The sequence below is a fragment of the Brassica oleracea genome, chromosome C1 (genome assembly GCF_000695525.1).
Source record: "Brassica oleracea var. oleracea cultivar TO1000 chromosome C1, BOL, whole genome shotgun sequence".
Taxonomy (NCBI): domain Eukaryota; kingdom Viridiplantae; phylum Streptophyta; class Magnoliopsida; order Brassicales; family Brassicaceae; genus Brassica; species Brassica oleracea.
The window spans coordinates 16,083,792-16,094,437 of record NC_027748.1 but is presented as its reverse complement, the minus strand read 5'-3'; the positions used below and the strand labels follow the sequence as shown (position 1 = coordinate 16,094,437).

The 10,646-nt window shown below is 36.2% G+C and overlaps 1 protein-coding gene across 3 annotated transcripts; it reads left to right on the top strand.

Moving 5' to 3' along the window:
• The first annotated feature begins 3,192 nt into the window (after positions 1-3,192).
• Positions 3,193-10,435, top strand: LOC106309010 (L-arabinokinase). Of its 3 annotated transcripts, XM_013746107.1 has the most exons (30): positions 3,193-3,268; positions 3,360-3,576; positions 3,662-3,769; positions 3,861-3,929; positions 4,024-4,107; positions 4,216-4,292; positions 4,477-4,543; positions 4,624-4,681; positions 4,799-4,866; positions 4,947-5,009; positions 5,162-5,215; positions 5,305-5,407; positions 5,492-5,601; positions 5,714-5,833; positions 5,963-6,019; positions 6,192-6,367; positions 6,443-6,614; positions 6,795-6,878; positions 7,106-7,231; positions 7,366-7,496; positions 7,569-7,650; positions 8,108-8,195; positions 8,404-8,447; positions 8,531-8,626; positions 8,812-8,888; positions 9,077-9,277; positions 9,371-9,536; positions 9,651-9,722; positions 9,814-10,014; positions 10,103-10,435. In XM_013746107.1, exons 2-30 carry the CDS (start codon positions 3,472-3,474, stop codon positions 10,214-10,216), a joined length of 2,973 nt encoding a protein of 990 aa, XP_013601561.1. In that variant the 5' UTR covers positions 3,193-3,268; positions 3,360-3,471; the 3' UTR covers positions 10,217-10,435. The 3 variants fall into 3 exon arrangements, with proteins under 3 accessions (XP_013601561.1, XP_013601564.1, XP_013601556.1); XM_013746110.1 differs by lacking the exon at positions 3,193-3,268 and having other exon boundaries at positions 3,275-3,576; positions 6,446-6,614; XM_013746102.1 differs by lacking the exon at positions 3,193-3,268 and having other exon boundaries at positions 3,275-3,576.
• Positions 10,436-10,646: the final 211 nt, after the last annotated feature.

Genomic DNA, 10,646 nt, shown 5'->3' with positions numbered 1-10,646 from the left:
CTTCGAGGAGGATGAACCAGAGGATAAGACAAGTGTGGAGAATTGACTCTAGTAAAGGAGAAGAAAAAACTTTGTGAATTTAGTATAGCAAGAGAGAGTTGAGAAAGAAAAAATGTATCGTAAGAAAGAAGATTGAACTTAGGCCACAAGATCAAAACAATCAATGGCCACAAATTGTAATCCTATTTTTGATAAATTGGCCAATAAAGAGAAAAGACAACGATTGAGTAAAATTGATTTGTAACCATTAGATTAAAAGTGAAAATTAATCAATCAAAAACTGTTTTTATTTAATAGTTATTTTAGAAATTACAATTTTATTGTTAACTAATTTTATTTATATAAAAATTAAATTATCATTTACATTTATAAAGTTCATGATATATAACATTAACAAAGTGACTATATTTCATTTTTTATCTAAAAAAATCCATTCAAATACATTTATATAAAGTATATATGTAAATAATTTTAAGATTTATATATAATTAGTGTAAATTTCATATGTAAATAAATTTAAGATTTTATGATTTATAATTTTAAAATTGATGCATGAAATTTTAAAAAAAAATTATTTAGAAACTATATTTAAAGTTTGGAATTTAGAATAAAGGTTTAAGGTATAGGGTTTGAGGATTAAGAGTTTGGAGGTATTGAATTTAAGATTTGAGATTAATTTTTTTTTAAAGATTGATTTTTCAGTTTATATTTAAGATTTGGATCTAAATTTAAGTTTTGATGTTAAAATATTAGAGTTAAGTTTTGTATTTAGAGTTTAGGGTTTAAAAACGTGTTTAAGGTTTAGGGGTTCGAAAGGCAAACATAACATTTTATTATGTTTTGCTATTAAATTCTAAGTTTTCGTAGCGTTTCTAAATATACCACTCTATCATAGCGTTTCCGAAAATACAAACGTTATGTTAAAACTAGAGGTATATCAACCATAGCACAATTGAAAAAAACGCTATGCTGCCGTGCTATTAAAACACATTTTTGTAGTGTCATATTCCAATATGTTCTGGTGGACTGTCGGTTAGTGTTTTTGGCGATGGTTTTTCTTTTTCTATTGAAGACGTGTGTCGTTCATGCTGGACGCATCTAGAGGTATATCAACCATAGTACAATTGAAAAAAACTCTATGCTGCTGTGCTATTAAAACACAAATTTTTTGTAGTGTCATATTCCAATATGTTTGGTGGACTGTCGGTTAGTGTTTTTGGCGATGGTTTTTTTTTTCTATTGAAGACGTGTGTCGTTCATGCTCGACGCATGTCCCTCCCTCCTTTCCTATGGGTTCAACACGTGGTAGAACCGATGTGGCGATGACCGTTTATCCTTGGGCTCTTTTGTAGTCTGGACTCTTCTTGGACTTCTTTGGATGTTTTATGCCTTCGGGCTTTTGTGCAAATTTGGGCATTTCGAATAAAATTTAAGATGACAAAAGAAACTTACACTGAAAAGTTTTAAACCAGTGAGAAATCTTCATGCGAGATAAGATAGATTGGCAATAGATCACGAACAATTTCCAATGTTACTGCAGTGATTATTGGTTCGACTATGGCTTTAAAAATTTAATTATAAATAAATCGGTTGTATCTGTAAAGTTGTTACTGTATACTTTTTCTGCAAAAACTTTTGCTGTAATTAAATTTGTTGTAACTGTAAGTTGTAGGCTGTAGATATTTTAAAATAAAATATATGAAATATGTGTTGTATATATAAAACTATTATTTTATATCAATTAAAATAATTTATATTAATATTTTTAATAAATTATCAAAATTTATTGTAATTTAAAATGTGATATGTAAATAATATTTATATTATTTAAATATCTTAATAATTTAAAAACAAAATTAAAATATTTATAAAAGTTTTTATTATGATTATATAATTTATTTGATATTATAGATGTTATTTTCATTTACATATTCTACGGCCTATAAAAAGAAGATGTATGGTTTTTGCCTAAAATACATAAGAAAAAGTTTTGCTTTATTTTTTTTTGTAGCTTTAAAAATAAAGCTAAAGCATGATTGGTAAAACTAAATAAAAACTTGATGTAGACTTTAATTTTTAAAAGTAAAGCTATAACATGATTGGTAAAATTTAGTGATTTAAAAATAAATAAAGCTAAAGCAGTAAGATAAAGCCCAACCAATCACCCCCTATGTTGACTCTATAATAGGCCTGGGAATATGAGTCTTTACCCGTGTGGCCCGGCCCGTTTGACCCACCGCGGGACAGGTGCGGGTCGAACAATTTGGAAAAAACGATTTGCGGGTGCGGGTTATGAGCATTTTATGCGGGGCGGATGCGGGTTGGTGGATTTTAAAACGCGGGTACCCGCCAACCCGTAATTTGTTGTTTTTAAAAACCTTTTTTTTTAAGATATTTTTTTTTGTAAATGTATATTTTTAAAAGAAAATACGAGAATTTTTTAAAATAATAATCAAAATATTTTAAAATATTTAAAATTTTAATTATAAATATATTATTTATATTATATTTTACAAATATTAAATTAAATAAATATTTTTTAAAATAAAAATATAACCTGCGGGTCCCGCTGGTTACCCGCAAAAATAAACGGAGCGGGTGCAGGTACAAATTTATTTGTTCGCAGTTTGTGCGGATCAGATTTTTTGACAAAAAAAAATTGTAACCCGTGGGTTAGCGGATCAGCGGGGCGGATTTGACCTGCAACCCAGCCCTACTCTTCAAGTGGGAATTTACATTTGTTGGTTGTCACAGAAATCATCTGCCTCGTTGTAAATGATGATCTTATCTTCAACCGCAACTCGTTGCTATCTTTTATTGTAAATGTTATCCTATTGGCTATTGCTATCTTTTATTGTTGATACACATCAAGGTTGCCGTTGTGAATCGCTTCTTTTCTTTTGTTGAAAAAATGTGGCAGAAAATGCAAAAAGTATTATATTTCGAAAATATACAAATATTCAGATACTGCAACGATGGAAATGTTTCATTATGGAATTAACTCCGAATTTGAATTGAATTACAAGAAGGATAATCATAATGATATTTGGGGATAAGATTAAGTGTAAGTTAAACGTCCAAATCGGCGAACCCTATATAATTATAGATTGTTTTCCTTTCCTGTTTAGATAAGAAAACACATATTACACTTTCAGTTGTTCAACTTTTTGACATTGCTACTTCTGGTCGATTTTAATTGGATTTTATATCTATAGGAGTATATATAAACACAGACGCAACATCCGTTTTATCCATCTTCTCGAATTGCGTAAGTAACCTTCGCATTAAATTTTTAAGAAGAAAAAAGCTTTTTAAAATCTGGAAATTAAATTTCGGTTGTTAATTATCTTATGAGCTAGAGGACAAAATCGCAAAAGCCCCCATTAAAGCTGGAGATTTAGTTTGAGTTCTTAGAATCAGTCTTCTCCTCTCAGAGATCGCCGGTGAGATATCTTTATTGCGTCGAAGAAAATGAGGATTGACGATAACGAAGGCGTCTCCGCGTCCAGCAAGCACCTAGTCTTCGCTTACTACGTCACTGGACACGGCTTCGGCCACGCCACCCGAGTCGTCGAGGTTCCTTCTCTCTCTCTCTCTCTCTGGATCGTCCTGTTTATTCTTCCATCTTCCGTTTGATCGTGGCTAATTTGTGGCATTTCAGGTCGTCCGTCACTTGATCGCGGCGGGGCACGATGTCCATGTCGTCACCGGCGCGCCTGATTTCGTCTTCACGTCCGAGATTCAGTCCCCTAGGCTAAAGATTCGAAAGGTTTGTGTCGATCATTTACTTGCTTACTCTTTCAATGGTTACTGGAAACATAAGGATTGATTTCTTATGATGCTGTTTATTGCGATGTTAGGTTCTTTTGGACTGTGGAGCTGTGCAAGCTGATGCTTTGACTGTTGATCGTCTTGCTTCGTTAGAGAAGGTTTTACTCATTATCATCACTTGTATAAGATTCTTATCTTGATTGCATTTTCGGTTTGTGAGCTTTACTCTGGTGTGATGATGGTCTTCCACAGTATGTCGAAACAGCTGTGGTTCCTCGAGCTGAGATCTTGAAAACTGAAGTGGAGTGGCTTCATTCTATCAAAGCCGATTTCGTGGTAATTAACTTTTGTTTTCATACAATCTCTCGGCCCATCGTTAACGTATCTGGACTTTTGCTTTCTAAATCATCACCTAGAGAAAATTTTCACGTTTGTTAAACACAGGTGTCTGATGTTGTCCCCGTAGCGTGCCGTGCAGCGGCTGATGCTGGGATACGTTCTGTCTGTGTCACCAATTTCAGGTGACATTTTTTTTGATATTCTACTATCAGTTTTGGTGTGTCTTGTTTGGCCTGAGGTCTTTGCCGGGTTGTAGCCCACGTTCTCAGCCTAGCTTTTGTTATCAGTTCAACTCCCCTGGTTTAGAAGAAAATGTTTATAGTGAAACTATAGTTGCGATTTGATTTTGAATTTTGTTTCTTGTAGTTGGGACTTTATCTATGCTGAGTACGTGATGGCTGCTGGATATCACCATCGCTCCATCGTTTGGCAGGTTGAATTTGTTTTTGTTAGCTTGTAAGATGTGGTCAGTACTCAATATTTTGGAGTTAATACTTTTCTTCCCTAACATAGATAGCTGAAGATTATTCTCATTGCGAGTTCCTAATACGCCTCCCAGGGTATTGTCCAAGTATGCAACATTTCTAAACTTCAATTTGTTCCTTTTTGTTTTAAAAATATTTTCTTTCATTTCTTCCAACTGTATTCTGCTTTACTGCCTTACCTCTGTTTCCTTGTTATTTCCCAGTGCCTGCTTTTCGCGATGTAATCGATGTACCATTAGTAGTGAGGAGACTTCATAAATCTCGCAAGGAGGTCCGTCAACAAACATTTCATTGATCTTATCTTATTCGGAAAAATAATCCAAATAACATCTATTGCCACTTTTTGATCAGGTGAGGAAAGAACTCGGGATTGCTGGAGATGTGAATGTTGTTATACTCAATTTTGGTGGACAGGTCTGGCTGTTCTTCCATTTGACAGTTTCATCCTCTCTGGTTTCATGTTTAATGTGTTCTACATATTGATCACGTTTGCGTAATGAATATTTTGTAGTACTGAAAATATCAAATCCTCATTTGTAGCTATGTTGTATTTTTCTCATTTGCAGCCCTCGGGGTGGAATTTGAAGGAAGCATCACTACCGACCGGGTGGCTGTGTTTGGTATCTCTTAACATTCACTCTGCGTCTGTTTATGTATACTCCCAAGTTGGATTTTATGCTGTGGTTTAAACTTATCATTATGTTTTCAGGTTTGTGGCGCATCTGAGACCCAAGAGCTTCCACCAAATTTTGTAAAGCTTGCTAAGGATGCTTATACGCCTGATATTATAGCTGCATCTGACTGTATGCTTGGTCAGTATGTAACCTGATCAAGATATAATCAATAAGATTAGATGGTTATGGGTGTTTATATAGTAGATGTTTCCATGGTTTCAGGGAAAATTGGTTATGGCACCGTCAGTGAAGCTCTTTCGTACAAGATACCGTTTGTCTTTGTGCGCAGAGATTATTTCAATGAAGAACCATTTCTCAGAAATATGCTTGAGGTTCAACCAATTCCTCTTTTCATTCCGACTGTCTTTTCCTTATTAAACTCAGTTCGTACACTTTAAATATTTGGACTGTATGCTCACATTTTCTAGTCACGTTCTTGGGCAGTTTTATCAATGTGGTGTTGAGATGATCAGGAGAGATCTATTAATGGGCCAATGGAAGCCATATCTTGAACGTGCAGTTAGCTTGAAACCTTGCTACGAGGGTGGCATCAATGGTGGGGAGGTAAATGCTCCATCGTGTTTTCACGTATCTCTTAAGCTGGAACATTTTGAGAATTGATGAAGCCCTCCTGAATTTTATACGGCCTGTAATTTCACTTTCTTTTTTTTCTGCACACTGGCGCAATGATAGGTAGCTGCGCACATCTTACAGGAGACGGCCATTGGAAGACATTGTGCTTCCGATAAGGTAAAGTTTGTAACAAAAATTTTAATTTAAATTATCAAAAATTTTATTTGGTTCCAGAATATTGTGCCATGAAAAGTATCTTGTGCGTGGGATCCTTTGATATCATAGCAGCAGAATCATTTTTGAAGAAAGTTATGTTGAGGTTTTCAGTTGGGTCTTTTGTGTGTTACAGTTTAGTGGTGCAAGAAGATTACGTGATGCAATAATCCTGGGATATCAGCTACAGAGGGTCCCTGGAAGGGACATTGCGATTCCGGAGTGGTATTCAAGGGCTGAAAATGAACTAGGTCAATCTGCTGGATCATCACCCACGTTTCAAGTGAACGAGAACAACTCATTGGTGGAGTCGTACGTATTGTTTTTGTGTAGCTATTTTCAAATTTTCCTTTCTTTTTAATTTTCTTCATCCCGTCACTTATCTTGCAGCTGTAGCGATGATTTTGATATCCTTCAAGGCGACGTTCAAGGTCTTTCAGATACATGGACATTCCTTAAGAGTTTAGCCAAGCTAGATGCTATTCATGATTCTGAAAAGGGTATGGAGAAGAAAACCATGCGTGAGCGAAAAGCTGCTGGTGGGCTTTTCAATTGGGAGGTAGCTTTTTTTTTTCCCTAACTTACTTGTAGCTCTAGAGAGCGTTCTACTAAGAGTTAAAACAAAAATTAATGGCCGGAGGTCATCTCTAATGCCTTGCGAAAATCAACTTGCAATTTCCAAACCAAAGGTTTTAATTGGTGCGATCATCTTTCGTAATAAACCTTTTTGCTTTTGCAGGATGAAATCTTTGTTGCCAGAGCACCTGGAAGGTTAGATGTGATGGGTGGAATTGCTGACTATTCAGGAAGCCTTGTCTTGCAGGTCACTTGTGTCTGATTTTTATTTTCGTTTGGCATCTACCGACGAAGGACTAAAGTTTCAGTAGTTTAACTTATTGACCAATTCTTTAAGTCCCTATCTCAAAAAACATCATTCTGTCTTGTGTAGTATGTCGTAATTGCGAAAATCCAATAAGTTCCTCCTTGTCAGAGTATCTTCTATTTTGATTGACCTCAACATTTTTCTTATTTATGTTCCCACAACTTCAGATGCCAATAAGGGAAGCTTGTCATGTAGCTCTTCAAAGAAACCATCCCGGAAAACATAGACTGTGGAAACATGCGCAAGCCCGACAGCAAGCTAAGGGACAAGTAGCAACACCGGTTCTCCAAATTGTAAGTAAGAGTATTTGATGGAACATTTTTATATGGACACCACGGACTTTCTTTTACAATAACTGCATTGTCCTAGCTAGCTTAAGCTTTGCTCTATGGTCCTGCTGAGACTTCCTTGCATATTTGTGTTTTAGGTCTCATATGGGTCTGAGATCAGCAATCGTGCCCCTACCTTTGATATGGATTTGTCTGATTTCATGGATGGAGATAAACCAATTTCTTATGAAAAAGCGAGGAAGTTCTTTGCTCAGGATCCTGCACAGAAGTGAGTCTTTCCTCTGTTATTTGAAGTACTTCTTTTAGTTTTCTCCGTTAACAAGGTAATAATATCTTCCAGGTGGGCAGCATATGTTGCTGGGACGATTTTGGTATTGATGACAGAACTTGGCGTCCGTTTTGAGGATAGCCTCAGCTTTCTGGTGCGTTATTTTTTTTCTCATCCTTTTAGAACTTATCATTCACTACTGCAGAATCCCTCCTGATTTATCTTTGTTTCTTTGCCGTTTTCAAATTTGCATGTACTATATCTGTTGGTAAATGTTTTTTGCCATGATCCTTTTTCTGCACACACTTTAATTTAACATGTTCTATGAGTAAAGTCATGAAAGCTGTAAAGAACGTTTTCGAGATTTCAAGAGTTGGAATAAGAAATTTTAGGATAAGAAGTTAACAGTCCTGGGTTTGATATTCCCTTAAGGGAGCCACTTTATGACGTCTCTCAGTTATAACTCTGGCAGACTATGATCTTTCTGGTACTAGTACAGTCTTTTTGAGTTTCTTAAAAAGCTTCAGACTTTCAGACATGTCTATTATTTTGTTCTTGGTGTTATGCATATATAACGAACGTCAAAGCTAACTGATTCTTTGTTTTCTTAGGTTTCTTCTGCCGTGCCTGAAGGTAAAGGTGTATCTTCATCTGCTGCGGTGGAGGTGGCGAGTATGTCCGCAGTAGCTGCTGCGCATGGTATTCTCTTTAACATATCGTCATAAATGAGAGTCATATTATCACGAACGTAGGTGAAAAATCTAGCGTCATCTGAGATAGCTAAGTATACCAAACAGAAACACGGAAATTTTGATTATATGCATCTTTAGTTCTGCCTGTGTTTCAGAAGAAGAAAAATGCATCTTTAGTTTTGCCTATTCCAACAGTTGTTTCATTACATGTGCAGGATTGAGTATCAACCCCCGAGATCTTGCTATACTCTGCCAAAAGGTTTCATGTTCAGCATTATAGTAACTCCTTTCTCGACTCTGTGCAATGTTTGTGTTTTCTAATTCTCTTCTGTTGCCTGCTAGGTGGAGAATCATATTGTTGGAGCTCCATGTGGTGTTATGGATCAGATGACTTCGTCCTGTGGGGAAGCCAACAAACTGTTGGCCATGATCTGCCAAGTAGGTGTTACAAACGCATACGTTATAAGTAAAAGATCACCATGTTTTGTAGGACATATGAAATCTCCATTTCTTTCTGGCCATGATCTGCCAAGTAGATCTTAGTTGATTTCGATCTTAGTTGATTTCGATCTTAGTTGATTTCTATCTACTCTTGTTTCTAACTTATTAAATAAAATATGTAGCCTGCAGAAGTAATTGGACTTGTTGAGATTCCCAACCATGTCCGATTTTGGGGAATCGACTCTGGAATTCGACACAGGTAGATGATCTTTCTCTGCCAGTGTCTTCTCTTTTCTCCTCTCAATTGCTATGCCTATAAAAGTCCTCACGCTTAATATCCTCTAAATTATCTAGACACAACAATGTCATTTTTCTTCGTTTACTCAAAAGATTGCAGAGTCACTTGAGCTTTTATATATCATTGCTCAACGCACTTTTATCTTGTAGCGTTGGAGGTGCAGACTATGGGTCAGTCAGAGTTGGTGCCTACATGGGGAGAAAGATGATAAAGTCAATGGCGTCTTCGATTCTGTCTCAATCAGTGTCGAATGGTAATGGAGGTAACCCGGAAGAACTAGAGGATGAAGGTATTGAGCTGCTTGAGACCGAAGCTTCACTAGATTACCTGTGCAATTTGTCACCTCACAGGTGTGTACACAAGGGGTTGAAACTACCCATGTTCTCAACTTGCTAAAGATTTCGAACCATTTCGTAATACTCATAGCTCTGATTGTGTTGCAGGTATGAAGCCCGTTATGCTGATAAGCTTCCAGATTTCATGCTGGGTCAGACATTCATTGATGAATACTCGGATCATGACGATCCGGTCACAGTGATTGATCAAAAACGTTCGTACAGTGTTAAAGCTCCTGCCAGACACCCTATATACGAAAACTTCCGGGTTAAGGTCCGTCTTTTGATATTTAAGAGTATACACATGTAACAACAAAACATAAAATCTTCTTCTGCTTTTTTAATCCTTTTTCTGGCTGTTTCATATCATGTGCTGCATCTTGTGTAGACTTTTAAAGCTCTTTTGACTTCTGCAACATCAGATGAGCAACTTACCGCTCTTGGAGGACTTCTTTATCAGGTATTACATCAAACTATAGATTAAGTTATATAAGATAAGGGAATTAATATCTTAATGTTTTTTTTGTGTGTTTATCCTTGTTTGGTCTCAGTGTCACTATAGCTACAGCGCGTGCGGACTAGGATCGGACGGAACCAACAGGCTGGTCCAGTTAGTACAAGGGATGCAGCACAACAAGTCTACAACAGATGATGGAACTTTGTATGGAGCCAAAATCACTGGCGGTGGGTCCGGTGGGACAGTCTGCGTCATAGGGCGTAACTCATTGCGCAGCAGCCAACAAATTCTGGAAGTAAACACTCTTTGATTCATTATTGATATAATACTTAGAGTAAGCCCTTGTGTATTAATGGGTTGGTGGTGAAATGAAATTGTTTCAGATTCAGCAAAGGTACAAAGCTGCGACAGGGTATTTGCCGCTCATATTTGAAGGTTCCTCACCTGGAGCTGGGAAGTTCGGTTACCTCCGGATCCGACGCCGTATCTCTCTCTGATTTCCCCATTCAGCCTCTCTCTCCCTAATTTGGTAGACACTTTATTATTATTTGTTTGTCATCCATATGTTACGTTTCTTAAAATCATACCCTTAAAGAGTAAAAAATAAAATAAATTATGTGCTTCTTTTCAAAGTTAGTAAATGATGCTTGTGTATACACTGCAACGTTATTTCTAAACAAATATATGATGCAAAAGATGTTGTTCAAAAAAAAAAAGTAGTTGTTCAAAAATATATATATGATGCAAAAGAAAACATTTACTCTTCGGTTTACCGAGTTAATGTGTGTGCGCGAATATGGAAGTAGTAAATACGCTGAGAACAAGTTGGTGAGGTGGCAGTTGGTGGGTTATAGAGAACTAGTATACTATCCCGTACGAAAAAAATGATTAGTTTTTTATGTTAAAAGTAATATGATTTATAGCAAA

Excerpts from the sequence above, each read along its gene's own strand:
- LOC106309010 (XM_013746107.1), top strand. The coding sequence starts at position 3,472 with ATGAGGATTGACGATAACGAAGGCGTCTCCGCGTCCAGCAAGCACCTA. Across the intron at positions 6,020-6,191 it reads GACATTGTGCTTCCGATAAG|TTTAGTGGTGCAAGAAGATT; the intron begins GTAAAGTTTGTA and ends TGTGTGTTACAG. Across the intron at positions 8,448-8,530 it reads TTGCTATACTCTGCCAAAAG|GTGGAGAATCATATTGTTGG; the intron begins GTTTCATGTTCA and ends GTTGCCTGCTAG.